The 26827-nt window shown below is 37.3% G+C and overlaps 1 protein-coding gene across 1 annotated transcript; it reads left to right on the top strand.

Annotated features, from left to right (window-relative positions):
* The first annotated feature begins 845 nt into the window (after window positions 1–845).
* Window positions 846–7574, top strand: LOC143631234 (uncharacterized). The gene is made up of 13 exons (XM_077100056.1): window positions 846–970; window positions 1083–1210; window positions 1299–1413; window positions 2885–2966; window positions 3043–3113; window positions 3220–3261; window positions 3857–3981; window positions 4587–4680; window positions 4803–4911; window positions 5629–5777; window positions 5873–5978; window positions 6637–6723; window positions 7441–7574. The coding sequence occupies exons 1-13, from the start codon at window positions 846–848 to the stop codon at window positions 7549–7551; spliced, it is 1344 nt and encodes a 447-aa protein (XP_076956171.1). The 3' UTR covers window positions 7552–7574.
* The last annotated feature ends 19253 nt before the right edge of the window (window positions 7575–26827 follow it).

Genomic DNA, 26827 nt, shown 5'->3' with positions numbered 1-26827 from the left:
TGAGCCTACATGCGTTATCGACAAAACGCCGGAACGAATTTGAACACCCAAAACGCCGGGGGGGGGGGGGTGTGCCCCTGGTGTTATGGGCCATAACGTCATGTATAACGCATGATTACACTTGGTCTTAGTAATATATAAAGTGTTATCAACAGTCCAACATTACACTCACATAAACGTTTTAGATTGTGAACTCATTTGATCAAACAATTGAATCATCTACTAACCCATGTTTAGTTAAACCAATGGATCCACTAACCCATGTTCCACCATCCATATCAACACGTTTACAATTTAATTACAATCCACCAACCATTTAACAAATAAATAAACAAGTCATGCTTAGGTTACGAGTTTTTTTTTTCTTTTTTATAAATACATAGAGGTAAGGGGTTCAACATGCCCGAACTTGATTAAACCTGACCCGACCCGAACCCAAATATGTTAATCAGGGTAAAAAATATTAATCGGCTTATTTGGGTTAACACATTGTTAATAGGGCCGGGTTTCATGTTCGCTTTTGTAAAAAAAATTGTGTTTCGTGTTAAACCGAATAACCTGAAACTCATTTAACCTGAAGCTGACAAACCGGAACCTTAATAGGGTCTAGTTGCGGGCGCGAAGTTAGATTGTTTTTAAAAATAAACCCGACTAACCCAACCAGATTAACCCAAAACTCGATCGAGTTGACCCAATTAACGGCCCTACAATTAGGCGAAGAGTCTAAAATCCAAAACCCCTTTCTGAAACCCCAAGCGTTTAAAAACCCTACTTAGGGTTTATTATAGTAACTGATTCTTCATCATCACAAATCCTCTCTCTGTAACCCAATTCATCAAGAGCTAATGTCGTCGATTAAACACGAAGAAAGCTGGAACGAGAAGCGTCGAATGACATGGGAAGGTTGCAGTGTTCTGCTGGACATTAACGACGGAGATCGTCTCGTCTTCTCCAGACTCACTGCTGGATCGTAACCAATTTCTTCTTCTCACTTTGCTTTTTCATTTTCAATCTGTGCTTTTGCTTAATATAGTAGTTTTGTTTGATTTGGATTTTGATGATAGAATATGTGATTGCTGCAGGATTGTTAAAATTGGGAATAAGAATTATCCACTTCAACCGTTGATTGGATGCCCTTTTGGATCTGTATTTCAAGTACAGAATGGAATAAATGGTCCTTGCTTGTCTAGACTTGTTTCAACACCACAAGGTTTTATATATATATATATATATATAAGGTTCAATTGAATTTATTATACTGCGATTTGTTAAAAAAGCTAGGGTTTTAATTTTATCAGCTAATAATACTGAAGACAAGAGGGAATGTAAGGATGAGTTGAGAGATAACCGTGCATTGATTGATAATAATACTGCACAAACTCTTACTGGTGAAGATATTGAAGGACTGCGAAGGTTAGAAGTTACAACCTTATATTGGCTAACATTATAAACTTACCTATGTTTATGTTTTTCTATTAGTGTCTTGGTTAGTTTTTATATAAACGTTAGAGGTGTCAGAGAACCGAGCCTGAGCTCAACTAGGCTCTAGTTCGGCTCGTTTAACCTACTAGAGCTTGAGCTCGACTCATTCAACATTTGAGAGCTTGAGACTTGTTCAGAGTTTAAAGTCGACTCGTTTAACTTAAGAAAGCTGTAGTACGTGCTCGGATGTGTTTCGTGAGTACTTTTTAAAGCTCGAGTTCAGCTCAGGCTCGGCTCGTTTATTGGTTTTTAGTTAACTAGGTTAGAACTCCGTGTATTACACATGTTGAATAAAAGAAATATTAAATGGTTAGTTATGAAGAATTAGGAATTTTAAAACGATATTTTGTGCAGATATGACTGAATTACGTGTAAGTTACTAGTAATTTAATATATTTGAAGTCATATTTCCCACATAATTGTGACACGTGCTGCCGTGCGCAACCAATAACTTATTTGTTAGGTATAGATTTATATGCATTTTTAATTTTCCAAACAATAGGCTTGTTGAGGCGCACGAGCTAGCTTAAACTTGATAACTAGTTAGAACTCCGTATATTACACGGGTTGAATAAAAGAAATTTTAAATAGTTAGTAATGAAGATTTAGGAATTTTAAAACGATATTTTGAGAAGATATGATTGCAATTACGTGTAAATTTATAACTAATACTCCCTCTGTTCCATTATAAGTGTCCACAATTCCTTTTTTATTTGTCCCATTACAAGTGTCCATTTTCAAAATTTATTAGCCAATTTCTAAGTTTACCCTTAAACCCACACAACTAACATTAATAAACAATATTGATGGACCCACTTTTCAAGGGCATTATTGTCATTTGATAAGAAAAAAAAAGTAACCATTCAATCCACCTTAATCTTTGTGTTTTTCAAGCCTGGACACTTATAATGGACGGGGGGAGTATTTAATATATTTGAAGTCAAATATCTCACTTAAGTTATCTTATATAATATATTATGTTTTATTACTGTAAATGCGAACCGGTGAAATTAGAGAAACTGGGAAAAGAACTTTGGGCTCACACAATTGTGGCAATTAGAGAAACCAATTACTTGTTCGTTAGATATAGATTTATTATTTATATGCATTTTTAGTTACAGCTCGTTGAGGCGTGCAAACTAGCTTGAACTTGATAAGTGAAGTTTAGGCTCAGACTTGTTTTTATAAACACTCTTATTTTTATGGCTCAAGCTCGTTTAAGCTTGGCTCGATTTGAGCTTTTAGCAAGCTTATCTCGAGCGGCTTGGCTTATTTACACCCCTAACCAACTTGTTTAGAATATCTATATTCTTGAAAATGTGTCACTGGTAGTCTGGTATTTATCTTTCTTGATTTTTTTATTATTTTTTGATAACAATGACTTTATACATTGTTAATCCAGACAGGGTGCAAGTGGGAATGAAATAGTTGAAGCTCTTATTGCCAATAGTGCAACATTTGAAAATAAAACTGTCTTTTCACAAGTGAGTATTTTACTTAGCATTTTTAATAAATAAGTGATAACAATTATGGTTGCAAACATAACTTTTTAATATGCAGGAAAAATACAGGCTTAAGAAACAAAAAAAGTATGCTCCTAAAGTACTCTTGAGACGTCCTTTTGCTCGGAGGTATTTAAATATAATTGTATTTCTTTCAAATATTTTGTTAATGTTTAATTTGTTTTGCTTTATTTCTTCATTTTCTGATGTTAAATTAAACTTCTTTTTCTTCCAGTATATGTGACACCTACTTCAAGAAGTATCCTTCAAGGATCGGGTAAATAATATCATCTAGAATGACTTAATTAGTCCCTGATAGTTATACGTGTAATCGAACCATACGCTCAGTGAGTTGTTCGGCAGGAAGTTTGTTTATGTTCGTTTATTTGATAAACAAACGGACATGAACAACGGTTTTTGTACATTTGGTTAAATGAACGAATATGACATGTCTCATTCATTTCGTGAATGTTCGTTTGTTTATCCTTGGTTCACTTTTGTTTATGTTGACGTGTGTTTCAGCTCGCTTATTTATATGTACCTACTCATATTAGTCTAGTTTTATTAACCTTTAGGCCTGGCAGATTGGTGTTCATGTTTCATATCAGTTATGTTTGTTTGCTTGTCTTCATTTATGATTGTGAACCATTCATTTATGCTATTAACACACAAACATAAATGAACACGAACACACTCATTTTATTAATGACCGAGCACGGACAAGTAAACCCTGTTTGTTTAATTGTTCATGTTCTATCATCAGTTTGGTCAAAGTTAAACGGACGGACATGAAAATGTCCCTTTTGTGCTCGTTTGCTCATTTACAAGCCTAAGTCGCTAATTTGCTCTCATTGGTAATATTTGAATTTTAGGTTTTTGAGAGTTGACACGTTATCGCTTCTTTTATCATTCGCTAATGTGACTGCACATTCTGATGTCCTTGTGGTGGATATGATTGGCGGCTTACTTGCTGGTGCAGTTGCCGAGCGTTTAGGAGGTATAAATTTTTGTTTTTATGTCCTATCAATTGCGTTTTAACTGGCCTGTGTAATTGCATCATTACCTTTTTGTTCTAATTAAATTAAAAAGTCCATTTTACACTCACGTCTGATCAGTTAATTGGACCCACCGCTATCTGTTAAGGGTTTGCATGAAATTGAAAAAACTGAACCGAACTGTTTGTGAAAACCGAAGGGTTTTTATAAACCCAGAAACTAAATTTTTGGTTTGGTTGAGCCAAAAGCAACCCAAACCAAACCCTTGTGAAATTTCGAAACCGAGAGGTTTTTAAACACCCATTAACCGTGTTTTTGGTTCGGGTTGAGCCGAAACCGACCCTAACCGAACCAACCCATTCTGAAAAACCCAAAATTGAACCTGAAAGGTTTTCAAAAACCCATAAACCGAATTTTCGGTTTTTGGTCAATAGTGCCTAAAACCAACTCTAACTGACCCATGTACACCCCTATCATTCGTACTCTAACATGAGTTATTCATAGTTGGTGAAGTGTCTGAAATTCCCCTTTCTCTAGTATCTAATATAATTTATTTACATGCAGTTTTTTGGTTGGTTAAATAAAGATAGTGTTATTCATGTAACAGGTAGCGGTTATGTATGCAACACTTATCGTGGAGATTCTCCATCTTCTCTTGAGATAGTAAGACTATTCAACTTTGGTGATGAAATAAATACAAGGTATATTATCGCCTTTCATCAAATAATCATCCTTACTAATCATTCAATCTACAATTATAAATTTTCATTTTTATTATTATTATTTTATTATTTATAAATGCTTTAAATTTTTCTCGATCCAGGATTGTGAGGTTACCTCTTGCTGAACTTTCTGCTTCTCAAAACGGAGATTCTAAAGAAAGTGACTTGCTTCATGCTGCTAGTAACGATAATTCAAACAATCCATCCAATGTTAGTCACGATTTTAATTTGAATTTATACAGACTTAGAGGTCACAGTATTTTTAACCATTTACGTATGAACGGGTGGATTTGGGTTAAATGGGTTCAATAAAAAAATATTAGCTATTAATGTGTTATGTGTGAAACCTCAAAACATAGTTTCTTTCAAAAGTTAAACCGACACTGACGTCCTGACCCGATTTGATCGAATTTACGTTAACCCGTTATTTAATCCACCTAGAGGTAGGGCAGTAAACAAATCGAGCCGAGGCAAGGTGCGCTCGGGCTCAGCTTGTTTACAAACCGGGTCGAGCTGGCTCAACTTGTTTATCTTAACGAGCTGAAAGGCTGAGCTCGAAGGAGCTTGTGGCTCGTCGAGGCAGTGCTTTATTTTTGAAATTTTTCTAAATATTGTATTTTTACACATGTTGATATATATAAAAATAGAAATATTATTTGTAACATACATAATATGCAGAATTAATAAACTATAGAATTCATAGTTTATATATATTTGACATTTGGGACTTACTTATAGACTAGAATTTGTGTGTGTGTATGTGTGTGTGTGTATGTGTGTATATATACGGTATGTATCTGTATATGTATATGTATCAATATCTTTGTGCTTTAATTTAAACGAGCAAGCAACAAGCTGAGCCGAGCTAGCACAGCCTGCTTACAAACAGATATCATTATATTTTATAGTTTTATTCCATTTTTACAGTCTGTTAGCATGGAAGAGACCACAGTATCACCCGAAGATGGAAAGCCCGATGCCGAAAAAAATGTCTCAAAAATAAATAAAACTGCAAAACCGGGAGAAAAAGCTTCTCAAGATGCCATCAAGTTGTGGAAAGAAAACGGATTTTCAAGGTTGATCTATTTTCTTTAAATTAATAATACATTATTTAGTATTTACTACTATTTCGTAATTTATTAGTTTTTAAATTTTCTATTCGATGTTGTAGCTTAATAATTGCGGCTCCAGATGTGGATGCTTGGAGTATAGTGAAGGAGGTTTTACCGTTTTTATCATACTCAGCTTCTTTTGTGATTTATCATCAGTATCTTCAGGTTATAATTTTTACTCTAAATTTTGTTGGTATTCATTTGGTTGAACAAGACCATTTGGTCCAAATTTTTTAATTTTTTTTAGTAAATTACCGTTGTAAAATTTGATCGCATAATTATGATATATATATCTGAATAAGATGATTTAGCTAGGTCTTATGACTTGCAACTAGGGGCGTGCATGAAACTGAAAAAAGTGGAACCCATACATAACCGACGTTTAATCAAATTTTTGGTTCAGTTTTGGTCCTGCATGTAATTAAATCCGAAATGAGCCAAATTTGCCGATTTTCATTTTTAATTTTGAATGTTACAAATAATTTAAATGAATTTAATAAATAGGATAACCCAAATATATTAGCCCAAATGTATAATAATCAATTGTTAGTTAACAAGATTTAGGTCCAAAGATGGACCAAATTTGTCTCGGCTTAAAATTTTTCAATCCCAAATGGTACAACTTAACTGAACCCAAACCCAAAACTGAATGGTTTTCTTAAAACTCAATCCATATTTTAGGTTTTTGGTACGATTTGATCTCAAAACCGACATATTCACACCCTTACTTGCGACCAGTTATTTTTTCTTATCTTACTTGTTTGCCCAGTTAGAGATAAACAGAAATTGACATTAATTGAAGTTTGCTTTTGATTAATTACAGCCATTGGCTACTTGCATGCACAATCTTCAAGTTGAGAAAATGGCGATTGGCTTGCAAATTACAGAACCTTGGCTACGCGAATATCAGGTTTGTTTTAATTGACTCTTTTATATATGACCTCGGTTGTGATTCATTAAACCGGTCAAAAAAGTCAAATAAAAAAGTTCTGACCAAAATTAGCCGAGTAAACGAGCTGAGCCGCTCGTGAGCTGGCCCGCTAAAAGCTAAAATTGAACCAACTATAAGTTGGCTCAAGCCTGGGCTTTGTATACCGAGTTTGCCTAGGCTCGCGAGCGGCGAGTTTGGACAAGCATATTATATGAATATATTAATTTTTATATAGTATAAAAAGATTATTATTACATATAATGTGATAAAAGTGACTAAATAGTATTATATTATATGTAAAACTATAATTTTTAAATACACATAAAAGTAAGAGTAAACTACGGTTTTAATCCCGGTGGTTTGATCTTTTCACAATAAAGATAAGAAAAAATGTGGCTGGAGTTAATCGACCCAAAATTGTAACCATTAAGAAAGGTAAATTAGAACTATTAACCTGAATTGATTGTTTTGACGCTACCACATAGACCAAAAACATTTATATAAGTATATTAATAAAATAATTGCTTTACAAATAGTAAACGAGCCTGGCTGGAGTTATTATTTACAAGCTGAAGTCGAGCTTTTGAAAATGAGCTCGAAACGACTAAATCATTGTTTTAAAAAACATTTATATGTCAACCCGATTCAATCTGACATGAACATGTTATTTTTTTTGCGCCTATTATTATGTTGTAGGTTCTACCGTCAAGAACTCACCCGCATATGCAAGTGAGTGCTTTTGGTGGATACATGTTGAGTGGCACCAAAATATACAAAGATCAACCGAATAAGTGTGGCGGGCCGTAATAAATTGTTTTGACTTTCATCAGTTAATGTCATTCTTTTGTGTTATGTTTGTCTTTTTTGTAATCTAGGATATGTCATCCTCAATTTTGATCATTGTATAACTAGTTGTACTCATAAAGTCGAATAATGTATGGATATGCTATTAACTTTGTGTTTGTATGCCATCATTTATTAACGCCTTATAGCGTCAGACGTTGGAACAAAAATTAGAGAATTTTGTCACCAATTTCAAGAGCATCCTGGAGTTGGAAGAACACATTGTTAGTTTGGCATAATATTCGGAAACTGTCGCCATCTTGTCGAATAAGGGTTATGTTTTGTTTTTGTTCGTATGCTCTGGTGCACTTCCTTTGGAGAACTTTTGAGATCCGTCCATCTTTCTTTTGCTGTTTTAGCTTGACTCACCAATGTATGCCCTTGACCCTGAACTTCTTTCAATACCACCTGCACTGTCTTCGATCTCAATGTTCAATACCTTGTGACCACCGTGTTCACTATTTGGCTCTTGACATTATCTGGTAAAGTGACCTGGCTTGTCACAATTTTTCTTAAAAAAGAAAGTTAGGATTTCATGGTTCAGATTGCATGAAATGATAAAGAAATGATATTCAAGCATCAAGGACTTGTAAAGTTTGCATCTTGAATCATTTTCAGGGGTTTTAAGTGTTGGGACCTGACTTTGATCGGCCAACCTGGTAAGTTGTCGCTCAAATCTCGAGTTCTTGTATAAACTAATAGTTTTCGTTGGCGAATAGCGGGCACCTTATCTTTAGATGTTGCATTGTTTAGAAGTCATCGCTAGGAAATCAAGTAATCGCTTGGGAGATAAGTGATCACCTGAATCATGATTCTCGCTTATAGTACTCACATAACCACTAACGGATCTAGACATCAATTTCAGGGGGTAACGTTCAATATATATATATATATATATATATATAGGGGTTGGATCAAATACAAATGAAATTAGCGTGCTAAACGTGAGAATCAAGTAGAGTAATTATATATACAAGTAGAGTAATTATGTAATTACTCTATGATGTAATTACATAATTACTCTACTTGTATATATAATTACTCTACTTGGTTTTCATGTTTAGCACGTTAGTTTCATTTGTAAGTTAACCTTCCCATACACACACACACACACACACACACCGTATTTCACACAATGTAAACAAAATACAAATAGAAACACAGTAATAAATAAATTTAAACAATGGGGTGCAGATTTCTCATATTTGGTTTTTTAAAGCTTAAAATCGAGTCATTACATCCTCTTCTTTTACTTTACAAACATTTTCATTTCTACCACACAAATTAAATCATTGTTCAAATACTCATCACCCATTCGGTTGCACAAATCCGTCTTAATAAGCTTCATTTTAGAAAAAAATATCTTTCAACGGTTGCGGTTGAAACCGGTAAAACCAACGCTAGCTTTAATATTCGATAAAACAAAGGAAAAGTGGCGTGCTTTCCGGTTTCCACCATTACACGAGCAAGGTCACACATTACACTCAGTTTTGCAAATTTATCATCTTCCTTTAAATGTGATAAAATGTCGTAAGATCATCGCCCGAAATACACCGGCCATCTTTCTTCATTACTAAAATCATAAGAATACATCTCAGAAAATGTCACCATCTTAGATTTATCAAACTTCGAAAATAAATCGCAAGTATTTAAACCATACATATTTTCTAACAAACTAGTTGACATCACTGAATCTATTTCCAAGTTCTTGAATTTGTATATCCAAAACCATATTAAAAACTTCAACCTCAAAATGATGGCGAGTGATGGTGTTTGGTGCAATGCTGTTTGATGTACGGCTAGTTTTCAATTTCCAAAGGAGTATAGTTTTGAAAAGGGTTAATGAGATTAAATTGGTTTAAGCTTTAAATTTTGGTTGGGCTTTAATTAGGTTGAACTTTTAAATTGGTTGAACTTTAAACAAATAAGGGTAACATTAGATATTTTCAGGGGTAGCGAAATAAGAAAACCTACCCAAAAAAATACTTTTTTACACTACCGACAAAAAATTGAGGGGTAGCGTAGGCTACCCTCGTAAAGAACGAGGTCTGTCCCTGCACATAACACTTGGTTATCAGATGGTTTGGTTATATCCTGGATCTTAGTTGTCGCAACAAGGTGCTATTTTCTGAAGGGTTATCGCTCCAAGGGTAGTTCTCGCATGAGATTAGTTATCGATTAGCTAGGCAGAGGCGATAACTCGGTCAAGTGAGAACTTGCCTGAGCGATGATGTACGTGAGCAAGTGAATACTAGGACGGGTCATAGTAAAATCAAGTGGCAACCATGCGATTTGAGAACTATGAAAGAAGCGATATGTCACACCCCCATCTAAGGCCTAGGAGTGAGACCAACAAGTTGGTATCGTGTTTGTAAATAATTCAGAGTTGCGCAATTGTGCGGAAGACTTATAAAACTTTAAAGATCGAAAGTGTAATTTATATATATATTCAAAAGACGGGAATTATAAAATACCCGTTTAGAGTTGTTAACAAAAGATTACTTGTTTATGTTTACAAACCACCATATTAAACTTATACAAAAGAAATCCGAGCCATCGGATATTAGTACTTCGTCATTTCCAAGCTCTAACTTTGTTCACCTGCAAAATGTAATAAAATACGTCAGCAACGAATGCTGGTGAACACGCTGACGCAAAAATATTTCTTTTACTTTATTACCCCTCGAGACTACGCCTGCCTCGGCCCAACGTGGCTTAGGAATAACAAAGTCAAATAACACATTATAAATATGAGCCTCTACGCAAGGTCACCTCAGCAAATACCGCAGCGTTCGACTTAGTTAAGTACCCGTAAATATACACAACGGTCGTACTCCCTGCAAGAAAGCATCCTACGACCAAGGGTGGTGCGATCATGCCCATACATCTCATAGTACCACCTATGTAAGGATCCAGACATACATATACCACAGCCTGAGGGCTAGGTTTATACCCTTATTTATAACGGTTTTAGGAACACATAGTTCCTTGTAAACAATTTCACAAAACAAGTTGACTCATTTTAAAATAAGTAAAAGTTTGGGGGCGTATTCACCTTCTCGCTTTAGGATCGGCTTCACTCACCGTCCAAGGGTCTTTCCCTTTCTTTATCTCGCACCTATAGTATGAGTATAAATATTTGTTAGTCGGATACACGATCCGGCTTAAGACCTTTAGTCTTATATCTCAATCCTCGATGAACCTTTAGTTCATTTTCTTTTACTTGAAAACCTTTAGTTTAAAAGTAAATTATAAACCTTTAGTTTATATTCAAAACCTGACGTTTCTTCTTTTCCAAGAAACGTAATCATTTTCTTTTATTATTTAAGAATACTCTTTATTCATTGAATAATATTTTCATAACAAATAATATATACATATATACTTACACAAATATATATTATCACAATATTCAATATTCATTCTTTTATTCATTTCTTTGTTATGTTATCTTTCTTTTCTTTTATCGAGGTATCGAGTATATCCTCGACTTAAGGCTTAAGCCTTTAATATAATATTGAATTATATTGAATTCATTATTACGCCTAACCTTAGTGGCGTATAGAAACCCTAGGGACTCGAGCAGCACTCCAACGCCGCTTCTTTCTCGAACAAATCAACGAACGCCAATCTTCAACACACAATGGCACGCTTATCGAGACTCATCGCCATAACGACAAACACCTCCTTGGTATGTGGGTGGAGGGTGGCACAAACTTCAAGGAAAATTCGTTCACAAATGAAGGTTCGGGACACGCTTTACGAGGGAATATGGCATGTTAATCGAGGTGGATCGAGTATACGATTGTCGGGATGTAGTGAGATGTTAGAGAGAGGAATGAGAGCTGAGTTTTGGTGTGCAAAATGTGAAACCCGGACCTTGCTATTTATGGACTTGAAATTGGTCCCCATCGCGATACGCGATGGGTCCCTGGGCAGACCTATCGCGTATCGCGATATAGGTCTGCTGACTCACTGCGTAGACCTGCCACGTGTCGACACGTGGCAGGCACCACTTCACGTGGCAGCAGTGTTGCCACGTGGTGATAACTAGTGCCACCGTGTGCCACGTGGCACACGTGTCAATATGTGTCAGGTACCCCATCGCGGTACGCGATGAGGCTCTCCTCTGACTCATCGCGTAGCGCGATGGGTCAGGAAATCAGAATTTTCAATTTAAACCCTGGGGTTTGGAATTTGGAAGTTTTAGTCCCTAGAATTTGGAAAGTGGATACTTTGAACTCGAAATTTTCACGTTGTTACATCCTCCCCACCTTGAAACCAATCTCGTCCTCGAGATTGCTTTACTAGAACATGTGGGGGTATTTCTTTCTCATTTCCGATTCGATTTCCTAAGTATATTCGGGCCCTCTACGCGAGTCCCATTTTACTTTCACTATTTTCAATGTTCTTTTCTTTAACTTCTTTGTTTTCGAATCCTCAATTTGAATTGGACGTTCTACGAATTTTAAGTTCTCATTTATTTCAACGTCTTTTAATGGCATAGCCAACGATTCATCGGTCAAACACTTACACAGATTTGAAACATGGAATACATCGTGTATCCCTTGCATTTCCTCAGGCAGTCGCAACCGGTATACAACAGTGCCGATTCGTTCGAGTACCTCAAAAGGTCCAACGAATCAAGGACTCAATTTTCCTTTCTTACCGAAGCGAACAACGCCTTTCCAAGGCGAGACTTTCAATAACACTTTGTCGCCGACATTGAACTCTAATGGCTTACGACGGACATCGGCCTAACTCTTTTGGCGATCACATGCCGTCTTAAGTCGTTCTCGGATTTGAATAACTTTGTCGGTAGTTTCTTGGACTATCTCGGGTCCAGATAACTGATTGTCTCCAGTTTCAGACTAACACACGGGCGTTCTACACTTTCTTCCATATAATGCCTCAAATGGTGCGGTTTGAATACTTGCGTGATAGCTATTATTGTACGAAAATTCCATTAAGGGCAAGTGGTCATCCCAACTTCCACCTAGCACACAAGCGCGGAGCGTATCTTCCAACGTTTGAATCGTCTTTCGCTTTGCCCATCGGTTTTTGGATGATAGGCGGTGCTAAGGTTCAACTTTGTACCAAGAGCTTGTTGGAAGCTTTTCCAGAAATGAGACGTAAAATGACTGTCTCGATCTGATATTATAGACAGATTGATTTGTTCGAAAAGGTCAATTTGAAGTTCAAGACGTAGCGCTCGAACTCTTTTTGGTTTTACGTGCTCTTTACGACTTAAGGCATCGACCACAACGTTGGTCTTGCCTTCATGATAGACAATCTCGCAATCATAGTCATTGAGCGTTTCCATCCATCGCTGTTGGCGCATGTTGAGCTCTTTTTGATCGAAAATATATTTAAACTTTTATGATCAGTGTACACAGTAAATCTTACTCCGTAGAGATAGTGCCTCCAAATCTTAAGTGCAAAGATTATGGCGCCTAACTCTAGATCGTGGGTCGTGTAGTTCTTTTCGTGTACTTTCAGTTGACGAGAGGCGTAAGCAATTACCTTCTTGCGTTGCATTAGTACACATCCCAAACCCGAATGGGACGCGTCACTAAAGACTACAAAATCCTCAGTACCTTCTGGCAAAGCCAAGATAGGTGCTTGGGTGAGTTTTTGTTTGAGTATATCGAACGCCTCTTGTTGCTTCGTTCCCCATTCATACTTGATATTCTTTCGAGTTAAGGAAGTTAAGGGAACGGCGATACGAGAGAAGTTTTCGATGAACCTACGGTAGTAACCGGCCAAACCTAAGAAACTTCGGATCTCAGTTGGCGACTTCGGAATCTCCCACTTAGAGATAACTTCAATCTTTGCGGGGTCCACTTGACATTAATGATATGACCAAGAAATTGCACCTCGTGCAACCAGAAACTCGCATTTCGAGAACTTGGCGTACAACTTCTCGGCTCTAAGAATTTCAAGCAAAGTACGAAGGTGGAATTCATGATCGGCCTTTGACTTAGAATAAATAAGTATGTCGTCAATGAATACGATAACAAATTTATCTAAGTAAGGTTTGCAAATACGGTTCATCATATCCATAAATGCGGCCGGAGCATTAGTAAGTCCAAACGGCATAACCGTGAACTCATAATGTCCATACCTTGTTCGGAAAGCAGTCTTTGGAATATCTTCGGATTGGACCTTGAGTTGGTGATAGCCGGAACGAAGATCTATTTTTGAAAAGAAGCTAGCACCTTGAAGTTGATCGAAAAGGTCATCAATACGAGGGGGTGGATATCGGTTTTTGATTGTGACTTTGTTCAACGCACGATAATCGATACGCATTCGCATGGAGCCATCTTTCTTCTTGACGAATAGAATTGGTGCTCCCCAAGGCGACGAACTCGGCCGAATGAAACCTTTTTCAAGAAGCTCATCGAGTTGTTTCTTTAACTCCTTCATCTCGGTTGGCGCTAAGCGGTACGGAGCTTTGGCGATCGGAGTAGTACCGGGAACCAGATCGATCCGAAACTCTACTTCTCGATCGGGAGGAATACCAGGGAGTTCAACAGGAAAAACGTCAGAAAAGTTGGAAACGATAGGAACGTATTTGATTTCTTTTGGCTTAGACTCTTCAGTGACATAGGCCATGAATGCGAGGCATCCTTGATTCAAACATTTGTTAGCCCTAATCATTGAGATTATGCTAACTTGGCCAGCGTCTTTGTCACCTTCAATTTGAATCGTTCGTTTATCGGGGGCTTGAAGTTCAACAGTTTTGCTATTGCAGATGATACGGGCATGATTATCGGATAACCAATCCATACCAAGTACAATATCAAAACCAGCCAGACTCATGGGTAACAAACAAATAAGTAATAAATAACCGGCTAAAAGGATTTTTCCGTTTTCAAGGGCTTCGGAGATCTTAACGATTTCACCGCTAGCAGTCTCGACGCTTAGAGTTTTATCTAATTTTGTTAATGGTTCGTTTAATAGACTACAGAAACTATAATCTATAAAACTCAAATTGGCACCTGAATCAAATAAAACTCTCGCATAGGTGTCGTTGACTAGAAACGTACCGGTGATGGTTTCTGGCACGTCAGCGGCCCTTTTTGTGTCGAGTACAAAGACTCGAGCGTTTCCCTTTTTATCCTTGCCACTACCATCCACACCACCAGCAGCAGGTTTGTTCTTTGGGCACTCGAAACTCAGATGGCCCATCTCCTTGCAATTGTAGCAAGTCATCTTTTTCTTCCAACAATCAACAGCATCGTGACCTGTTCGATTGCATGATTCACAAACTTTAGAAGGCGGGGCGAAATTGCATCGTCCCTTGTGATACTTCCTACTAATCTTGCATTGCGTGGAGTTTGAATTAAATCGGCTTTGGTTCACGCCCTTACCTTTGAATCGATTGTTTCCTCCGCTCGTCCTTCCTTGAGTTGTAGTTGTCGTAACCTTCTTGTCTTCTTCTTTGTTACAAACCATGCCGCCCATCAGATAACCGGCCAACTCCATTGCAGAGTCAGCGGTTTGGGGTAAGTGTGACCTTACCATATCGCGGATTTCCCGCGGAAGTCCCCAAATATCGAGTGACTTTGCTGGACTCAGGGTTAACCAGCTGGGGAACAAGGCGACAATACTCATGGAATTTGGTATTGTATTCTCGGAGGTTTGTCCCAACGACCTTGAGATTCAGAAATTTCGTTTGAATCTGGTCAGTCTCGTGCATGGGACAGAACTTGGCCATCAACAAAGCTTTAAACTCTTCCCAACTCAAACCATACATCACATCTCTCCCTTTGCTCATCAACAGAGTGTTCCACCACTCCAACACTTCTCCTTTGAACATTAAAGCGGAGTACTGAATCTTATCTACATCGGAACATTTACTTGTAATCACAATTGTTTCCATCTCCTCAAGCCATCTCATGGTTGAAATGGTACCTTTGTCACCATGGAACTCTTTTGGTCCATAGTACTTGAAGTCTTTAAAAGAACATCCACTGATTTTTAATTTCTGGAACTCATTTCTAACCCTACCATCGGCGTTAGACTCGTGCACACTCTCTTCGACTCGAGAGGGATTAGGACGGGATTTAATGGGTTTAGAAGGATTAACAGATTGAGAATTTCTAGATTGTCTAGAGTGAGATCTATTCATATATTCTTCCCTCACAGCATCTTTTATCATCTTTTGAATTTTGTTCATGTATTTTTCAGGAATTTCTTCCTCTCGCTCGTTCTCGGGGCCTTTCCCCTTGTCTTTCATTTCTTTTTCTTTACGAGCATTCTCGTTATTATTGCTTTGTTCAGACATTTTCTTTTATCTTTTTCAATTTAGTCTGAAAATTTTAACAACGTTTCTTTTATTAAACACACATTTTATTTATTACACATTCATATATATATATATATATATATATATATATATATATATATATATATATATATCCCAAGGATATATATATATTTTACAATACATATACATATATATATCGTTCCCACGGTATATATATAGCTGGTCCTATCATTACATAAGAACGTTTCAAACGTTCTTTATTTATTCACATAGCATACAAAACTATTTTACACACATCACATCACCACCGTCTTTAGTCTTTCATAAACTTCTTCACAACTTTCGTGAGTTTGTTGCATTTATGAAGAAGTTTCTCTCCCATGCTTTTTTTCTTCTTCTTTTCCTCATCTACCTTTCTTCTCCAGTCGCCGGTCTCATGCAATGCACGATCCAGATGTTCCTCATACGACTGCGGGACTATGTTGGGGTATCCGTAATGCGGAGGTGGGTCGCGATAACCCAGTGTTACCATCTCGTAATGGTTTCTCGGCTCAGGATACGGAACATAAGTCTGGTCAGATGCAAGGTAGAGGTATGTCTTGGCGGCTTGATTTTGCTCGCGAATTTCATTGGCTTGTTCTTGAATTGAAGGAATTCTCCCTTGGAATGGCGGGAAGATTGACGAAGCTTGGTTCCTTAGTTGTTCCAAATATTGAACATACGGATCGACGGAACCGTAGCTTGGATTTCGGGAAGTGAGTGATCCATTCATTGAGCTTGACATCTCGTTAGAGTTCTCAGGATGCTATTCTTCCATTTCTTCCTCGGACTCCTCCACAGGGTCCTCATCTTCTTTGGGATCTTCTTTTTCATCGAGATCCTCCTCTTCATTGGGTTCTTCTTCCTCTGGTTCATCTTCATCTTACTCCATTGGTTGTGCAGTTTCGTTCTCTATTGGGGGCATCTTGAAACTTTCGTAGAGCATCATTACCCTCATTTTGGGCTTGCGGGACGACCCTTCATTATTCTTTGGTTGGGAGCTAACATCATTGAAAGTAGAGCTTCCGGTAAACCATCGGCATGGGTCGGAATGGCACTTCATCCAATCGGAGGATGGGCTTTGTGGTTCTTCCTTTATGGGTCGGTTTGATAGGAAAGTATAGGATGGGTGTGCATTTGGGAAATATCCAGTGGGATAGTTTTGTGGTTCTTGTGATGGTTGATACATCGGTATGGTTGGTGGATGATAGCTGGAGTGTCTTGGTGGTTCAACACTTGGCTTTGGTGGACTATCGGGTACGTCTATCGGGTAATGCCTATTTCCGGGGTAGTATAAGGGTTTGGACAAATCTCGTTCCACGTCTTGATCAAAGAACGCTTCATAATATCCATCGCTCATGTTATCCTCGGGGTAAGGTTCGGCTATACCGGCTTCCTTGGCCTTGCGAATAAAATTCTCCATAAGAGCTTTGAATAACATCTAACAATTTGGGTGGTTTTAGAATGTAGAGAGGGATAGAGAGGTTACTAGCCTATCTTATCTTTAAAACAAATAATCAAATAATTTCCTATACTTGGATCGAAGCTTGGGTATTGTTTTATGATCCCCAATTCTCTAAGACCGATGTCTCTGATACTAACCTGTCACACCCCCATCTAAGGCCTAGGAGTGCGAGCAACAAGTTGGTATCGTGTTTGTCAATAATTCAGAGTTGCGTAATTTTGCAGAAGACTTATAAAACTTTAAGGATCGAAAGTGTAATTTATATATATATATTCAAAAGACGGGAATTATAAAATACCCGTTTAGAGTTGTTAACAAAAGATTACTTGTTTATGTTTACAAACCACCATATTAAACTTATACAAAAGAAATCCGAGCCATCGGATATTAGTACTTCGTCATTTCCAAGCTCTAACTTTGTTCACCTGTAAAATGTAATAAAATACGTCAGCAACGAATGCTGGTGAACACGCTGACGCAAAAATATATTTTTTACTTTATTACCCATCAAGACTACGCCTGCCTCGGCCCAACGTGGCTTAGGAATAACAAAGTCAACTAACACATTATAAATATGAGCCTCTACGCTAGGTCACTTCAGCAAACTCCGCAGCGTTCGACTTAGTTAAGTACCCGTAAATATACACAACGGTCGTACTCCCTGCAGGAGAGCATCCTACGACCAAGGGTGGTGCGATCATGCCCATACATCGCATAGTACCACCTATGTAAGGATCTAGACATACGTATACCACAGCCTGAGGGCTAGGTTTATACCCTTATTTATAACGGTTTTAGAAACACATAGTTCCTTGTAAACAATTTCACAAAACAAGTTGATTCATTTTAAAATAAGTAAAAGTTTGGGGGCGTATTCACCTTCTCGCTTTAGGATCGGCTTCACTCACCGTCCAAGGTTCTTTCCCTTTCTTTATCTCGCACCTATAGTACGAGTATAAATATTTGTTAGTCGGATACACGATCCGGCTTAAGACCTTTAGTCTTATATCTCAATCCTCGATGATCCTTTAGTTCATTTTCTTTTATTTGAAAACCTTTAGTTTAAAAGTAAATTATAAACCTTTAGTTTATATTCAAAACCCGACGTTTCTTCTTCTCCAAGTAATGTAATAATTTTCTTTTATTATTTAAGAATACTCTTTATTCATTAAATAATATTTTCATAACAAAGAATATATACATATATACTTACACACATATATATTATCACAATATTCAATATTCATTCTTTTATTCATTTCTTTGTTATGTTATCTTTCTTTTCTTTAATCGAGGTATCGAGTATATCCTTGACTTAAGGCTTAAGCCTTTAATATAATATTGAATTATATTGAATTCATTATTACGCCTAACCTTAGTGGCGTATAGAAACCCTAGGGACTCGAGCAGCACTCCAACGCCGCTTCTTTCTCGAACAAATCAACGAACGCCAATCTTCAACACACAATGGCACGCTTATCGAGACTCATCGCCATAACGACAAACACCTCCTTGGTATGTGGGTGGAGGGTGGCACAAACTTCAAGGAAACGTCGGTACACAAATAAAGGTTCGGGACACGTTTTACGAGGGAATATGGCACGTTAATCGAGGTGGATCGAGTATACGATTGTCGGGATGTGGTGAGATGTTAGAGAGAGAGAGAGGAATGAGAGCTGAGTTTTGGTGTGCAAAATGTGAAACCCGGACCTTGCTATTAATAGACTTGAAATTGGTCCCCATCGCGATACGCGATGGGTCCCTGGGCAGACCTATCGCGTATCGCGATATAGTTATGCTGACTCATTGCGTATACCTACCACATGTCGACACGTGGCAGGCACCGCTCCACGTGGCAACACGTGACAGCAGTGTTGCCACGTGGTGACACGTGGCGATAACCAGTGCCACCGTGTGCCACGTGGCACACGTGTCAATATGTGTCAGGTACCCCATCACGGTACACGATGGGGCTCTCCTCTGACTCATCGCGTAGCGCGATGGGTCAGGAAATCAAAATTTTCAATTTAAACCCTCGGGTTTGGAATTTGGCAATTTTAGTCCCTACACTTTGGAAAGTTGATACTTTGAACTCGAAATTTTCACGTTGTTACCCGATAATTTATAAGATAAGCAATTACTTGTGGTTCTTACCTTGTGGAGCTTAATATTTTTATGTGTGGACCTTGAATGGTGTTCAAGTGTTCGTTCGATTGGTGTGGTAAGGAATTCATTGGTTTGCTATCATGCAAAACGGTTTGATAAGGTGATCCACAATATCATACGATATCAAAATGTTTTTATGGTGTTATACAGTGTTGCAATGTGTTATACGATGTGGTAAAAAGTCGCACGATTTCCAAACATGTAGGAAACCTTAGCTCATTAACTTAAGAAGTTGGCTTATCAAATGAGTTTCTAGACCCCTTTCTATGTTTGTGTTTTTGGGTGGTTTGCACACATGAAATGTTTTAAATAGAAGTAATAGTTTTGGGCTTCTAGAATATGTTTCAAAGAATTAATTTGTAAGCATTAATGAATGGTAATGTTTTATGATAAGTGAAAGATAAAGTGATTAAGTAAATGTATGTAACGATTATGGAATTAGTATGTAGAAATATGTGTGAATATAGGGAAGGCCGACAAACCTTGTACGTGTAACATAGGTGTAACACCCCGGCTTTAAGCGGAATACTCCCGGGTGTAACGTACAGATCACTCATAGCTCGTAACACTATTTAAAGCGGCAATAATTATATCATTTCATTTTGTAACGTAACAAGTACACAATTATTCATAATTAAAAATAAAAAAAAAACACTTCATTAAAACAATAAATAAGTTCTTTATTCAAATATCCTAAGGTATACTAATGATCTTCATCCTTAGCATGCCATTGATTCAACCTGTAGCACGCTGAAAATAATATATTTTGTCAACAATTAAGTTGATGAGTTTTCATAAGTTTTTTTGAGTATACATATATAAAAAAACCACGATTCAACATTCGTAATGTAATAAATATTCAAGCGTAAAGTAAATGAAATCAATTAATGTCGTCCTCCCGTTCCTTTAGCCGAGGCCGTAGTAATAGGGGAAATGAGAACCACCTTACGAACAACCGAAGTCATAACGTTAGACGGCGTGGGTACGTCCCGTCGGACCCTCCCACCATAAGAATAGTAAACACGTTGCAAGCAAGTTCACGTATAATCATAAACAATATGCAAGAATAATATTAACATGTACGCTAATTGTGAATCGGTTTATAAATAAGCACATAACTAATGAATAAAACTTGTGACATGCTACACCCCAAAAATGTTAAAAGCGTTAAAACGGGGTTATGAAGAACTCACTTGGAATAGGGAATGTGGTAACGAGGAGATGGTAACGGTTAAAGCATCTAGGTGGTTTCACGAGAAGTCCCAATAATTTGTCCTAGTTATATAATATAAACAAAATAAATATCTAAAGTGGAAAGAATGAACTAAACATGAACACATAACAAAATAGGTTTATAATAGATTTGGGGATCGTTAGTTTGTTACGTATATTTAAAACGGGTTTTCAAAAGTGTAATTAAAACTTTTATTAGTTTATGTATTCTTATAAATCGTGTTGGAATATTAAACGAAACTATAAGTTTAACCATTTAAAATATATATTCCGAATTATATATATCTATATATCTATATATATATACGAAAACATTAAATAAACTTTATTTTAAAGGTTCAATGGGGTTCGGTTTAGTTAAACGAGTGTAAATAATATTTATTTTAATATAGTAAAGTATTTTAATAATTAAAAGGTTTAAAAACAATTAATATTAAAAATATTAACAAAAACCGGGCCTGGGGGACTTGAACCCACGGCCCAGGCCGGTTCAAGGTTTTTATCCACCATGCACTGGCCATCTGGACCAGCCTTTAGTTTGTTTAGAACATAAGAACCAGTAATAAAATATGACAGTTCTGGTTATTCCCCAAATTCATGATAAACCCAAATCGAATTGATCTCAATTGAGGATTATATACCCTCTGTAGATTAAGATTGACAGAGGGGTTTTATTAGATGCTTAAATCCGAACCCAACCCATATATTAATTACCTAATATGATGAAGGATTGAAGGAGAACCAAAAGCTAGGGTTTTGGCTTGAAGATGGATTCAAACGAGGTCAAGAACTGTTATTGGCTGCAATTATCTTTAGGGTTTTGTTTCGTGCTTGCGAGATGATGGTGTGGAGCAATTTAATTGAGTTTTGGACTCGTATTTATAGGCTAACGAGGTCGATTTCAGCCCGCGTTCATTATTAACAAAAACGATCCGTAATTGATTCATTCCAGCTGTTAATTACGCGTTTAACTATAATAGGAAGGAGCGTGTATGATAATAATCATTCTAATTAATCCAAAACCCGTGATTTATGGGTCAAACGAAATCAAAAACGGAAAGGGGGAGGGGGCTGCTGTCGGTGACGGGAAAGGAAAAGGGAATGAGAGGGTTTGAATAATATTTGCAAACTAGTCCCTTGGGTATTGCTTGGTGATCACAAGTTGCTAAAATACACATATTTTACATTAAACGAATAGGTTACGAGCCACGTGTAATTACGATAAAGATAAAACCGAAAACATAGTTAATAATTCAACGCTTTTTATTAAATAGAAAGATCCGATTACAAACGGGTCATAAAACGAGTACAAATACTAGTTTGAATTTGACGAATGTCACAATAGGGAAGGCCAACGAACCTTGCACGTACATGTGGGTATAGGGAAGGTCGACGAGCCTTGTACATACTGTAAGGATGGGTATAGGGAAAGCCGACGAGCCTTGTATGTGTTCATCATTATTGTGAGTATAGGAATGACTGACGAGCCATCCACGTGCTCACAAGAATGACAAGAGTGTCATGATCCTGTGAACATTATATGTGTCGCATGGTTATGGGATGCTATGTTTTGTTACACTTGGTGTTATGCCAAGTTACATTAAGATGAGCTACGTTAAAGTACGTGTTATGATGATCTTATGTTTAATGATAAACTAGAACTCACTCAACGTAGCAAACTTTTAGTACGCATTCAAGTACTTGCATGCTAGGAAGGAGAGCATTGGTAGGCTATCGAGACTAGAAGCAGACATTCCTGTTATGTTATTTATGTTCATGTTGTAAGGACAATAATTAGCTATATATGTTTTATGTAAGAGTTGAATGTTTAAATTGCATTTTGAATGAAATGAAATCTGTGGTTTGAGAACTCTGTTGATTCAACCATTGTGAGGTTCCCGGACTTGGGGCCTTAGATTGAGTTAAATTGGGATGAGTAAGCTTTCCAGCTAGGAAGGCATCATATATGGCTGCTAAGGAAAGCTATTAACAAGGCAAAGTGTTGTTCTAAGATCTTGAAATTCTAACATGTCAGAATTGTTGAGTGAGCTGTTAAAGTAGGTTGTTAAGTTGGGGCTACAATGCAATGTTCACTTTGATAGTAAGTAAGTTACTATCAGGCATGCATTGATATGATGCTAGTGACTATACAACTATGAAATGGTATGCACTTCATGTTACTCCATGATGCTAGTGTCTGTTTAACGAACTAACATCGTTTGCCATTCATTTAAGGTAATTGTGTACATGCCCTTAGTTTTTTTATATGGATGTACCACAACGCTTTCAGTAGCTTTTTGTTCACTTGTCCACTCTCCTTCTCAACTCCACTACATCTTTTTTTCATCGATTTACACTTAGCAGATTGTGATTCAATTGCTCCACCAGATTGACATCATCAAACGTAAAGATCCTATTTGACACACTTCCTTGTTTTGTTGTCACACCCCCATCTTAGGCCTAGGCGTGTGACTCAATAGTTGGTACCACATTTGTAAATATATCAGTGTTACGATTGTTAGCGGAAGACTTTATAAAATATAAGGATTAAAGTTGTAAAATATTTACATTACAAAAGTCGAGACAAAAGTCCCGATTGGATTTACTTGTTTATAAGTTTTAACAAAAACATCATATTATAGATTTAAACAAAATTTATCCGAGCCATCGGATTCTTGAGCCTTCGTCCTTTAGCTCTAATCTTGGTTACCTGCAAAATATTATAAAAATACGTCAGCAACGAATGCTGGTGAATATGCTGACGCGCAAACATTTTCTTTTACTTTGTTACCCCTCGACGGTTACGCATGCCTCGGCCCATCTTGGCTTAGGAATAACAAAGTTAAAACAGTATCATTATAAACTCGAGCCTCTACCTAGGTCACCCCAGCAAGACACCGCAGCGTCCCGACATACTTAGGTACCATAAATATACACAAGGTCATTCTCACTCGAACATACTTTGGTTCGGCCCATCGTGGCTGGAGGTCGTGACCAGGCGTGGTGCGATGTGCCCACCGCATTTTACCACATATGTAAGGATCCAGACAAACGTATACTACAGCCTGAGGGCTAGGCTTTTACACTTATTCATAATGTGTTTAGAGACACTTAGTCTCATGTAAAGTTTTACACATAACACGTTTATTTATTTGAAAACAAGTTTGTAAAAGTGGGGCGTATTCACCTTTGATCGGGATCGGTTTCCAACACCGTTCTTGCGTTCTCTTTCTTGCTATCTCGCACATATAGTACGAGTATAACTTTTATTAGTCGGATATACAATCCGGCTTAAGACCTTTAGTCTTATTTATCTCGATGAACCTTTAGTTCAATAATCTTTTACTTTAAAACCTTTAGTTATAAAAGCCATATTTATAAACATTTAGTTAATTATAAAAACCCGACGTTTCTTCTTTTCTATGAAACGTATTCTTTTTCTTTTATTATTTAAGAATACCCTTATTACTTAAATAATGTTCACAACAAAGAATTATATATATATATAATCACACACACATATATATACCTACACTTTTATATTTCTTTCTTTTCTTTTCTTTGTTGTATAATTTCTTTTTCATAAGCATCGAGTATAATTTCGACTTAGGGCATTAAGCCTTTATAATATTTTATTACTATTTTAGTCGGGTAGTAAGCCTTACCTTTTCTCGGCTTATAATTCCCTAGATACTCGAACAACACTTCTACGCCGCTTAGTCCTTCCAACACTCGCCTTGATCGCCACTTCACTTCGGCACGCAAATCGAGACTCCCAATCTTCTCGGCACGCACTTCGAGGTGATCGTCGGGTTGTAAAAACAGCACCACCTTCGTGTTCGGAACGTCTTCGGGGAGTGGTACGAATATCGAGGTATGTAACGTTTATCGAGGAATCGGGCACGGTTTTCGAGGTGGATCGTTGGCACGAATTTCGAGGCTTAGAGAGAGAGTAGAGAGATGATTCTAAGCTGTGTTTTGATGTGAGTTATGAAGACCCCAGACCTGCTATTTATAGGCAAAAATTTGGGTCCCATCGCGGTACGCGCCCGGCTCCTTGGCACCCATCGCGTACCGCGACGTAGCCTTGATGAGTCGCAACGTAGGTCTGCCATGTGTGGCCACGTGTCGGGACACGTGGAGACCGGTGTGCCACGTTTGGACACGTGGTGAAAAGGTGTCAGGCGTGTCAGGCCACGTCATCGCCGTACGCGATGACGTAGGCTCTACGGCGATCGCGTATCGCCGTTGACTTCTTCTAGAATGTTTGACCAGGCCCCATCGCGGTACGCGATGGGCTTGTCCTTTGTCCCGTCGCGTAGCGCGAGAGGACACGAAATCATATTTTTCACTTTAGCCCTTAGAGTTTGGAAATTGACGGAATTAATCCCTTAAATTTGGAAATTTGTCATTTTTGGCCCAAAATTCCCGTGATGTTACATTTGTGATGTTACCACCCACGTATTCAGCAAAAGAAACGTGTCCACTGTTAAATGGTTTAACGTCGAACAGTTTGGACTCGTCTCCTATCATGTGTCGGGTGCAGCCACTATCTAGGTACCAAACACTGTAGACAGACCCTACACACATTTGCAAACTAATTATACATGGTTTCCCGAGACTTAATTATCTCGGGAAGGTCGACCACAGAATCACCATCTTTTATTTTCGTGTAATCAATTATGAAGCTTTGGGATGTGTCAGAATCAGAAGAACAGTTCTTTGGAATCCATGCACGTGCAGGTTTCAAGGTTTTGGAAGATTTTCTAGACTGTCTTCTTCTTTGTTTTAAAACAAAATCCTTAGATCTTCCAATCTTTGGACTCATTTTCTTGTTTCTTTTTGGTAAATTCTTTGACTTTTAGTCTTAGAATTCCTTTTTGCTCTCTCCTTTTTGGTTATCCAAAAATGTGGTTTACTGTTTTTCATATTTTTGGATCTCATATCCATTTCACTGGCAGCACTATCAGATCGATCATTTCTTGTTCTTGAGCTTAGTGTAGCTCTGAAACGGAATTGATTAAACTGAATGTTCTTTACTCTTTACCTTCTATGCTAGGTCTTGCAATGACTTGCAAGGTGAGATGGGTTACCAAAAACATAACAAAGTCTTTTTCTATTATCTCTGTAGAACTAGTCAGAACTATGATATATTGGTTGTGGTGAATAAGGTGATGCTTGGAAAGGAACAGACAGGTTATCTGATCTATAACCACGATCATCAAAAAATTTGAATAGAATGAATTAACATAATCTTGTGGATGTCAACCATACAATTATTGCCAAAATGATTGTATAGTTGAGGATGATAAAATTGATTTGTTGATTAATAAAAATTGTTTTTATGTGGTGGTACATATTTACTCGAGGTACTTGGTTTTTCATTTTCAAAACAGTTTTCTGTAACTTTATCTCCCTCTACTTTACAATCACTTGATGAACGACTAGGTATGTTTGTCTCAACAGACACCTTTTCTTGCACATTTATGTTATAAACAATCTCATCAAAACAGTTTCATAATCACTATCAGAAGTGGAAACATCATTTTCATTCACATAATTAAGAGAAGTGCGAACATCAACACTCTCACAAATTACATGATTGTTCAAAATATTTTTCAAAGAGTTATTATTACAAACCGGGTTATCAACAAATGGTTTTAGATTCACACTTGAATCAAAAAGTGAATTTAAAATCTTTTTATCTCCATAACCCTTCTTAGTTTACACACAATCACTTTATTCTACACAACCTACCGAATAAGATGAACTACCATTAGGACTAATTAATGGAATAATTGGATCAACAGTCTTGGGAAGAACAGGAGTTAATGTCTTTGATTTTGGCACGTGTCCAATATCATAGACCATTTCATCATCAGGTGGGGAATTGAAACTAATGTGAGGAAGGCTAGTATAATTCTCATTAAAAGGATGTGGAACATCAGTATTATCATAGCCTATTCCAGTCTTTTGTCTCACCCCAATCTGTGCCCCAATTATCCCATTAAGCTTATCAGAAGCTAACTCAAATTTGTCAACGGCTATTTTCCTTTGAGCTAAAT

This window comes from Bidens hawaiensis, unplaced genomic scaffold (genome assembly GCF_021521415.1).
Source record: "Bidens hawaiensis isolate Kalapana, Puna unplaced genomic scaffold, B.hawaiensis_p1.1 tig00005976_1, whole genome shotgun sequence".
Classification (NCBI taxonomy): Eukaryota; Viridiplantae; Streptophyta; class Magnoliopsida; order Asterales; family Asteraceae; genus Bidens; species Bidens hawaiensis.
This window is presented reverse-complemented; position numbering and strand designations above follow the sequence as displayed.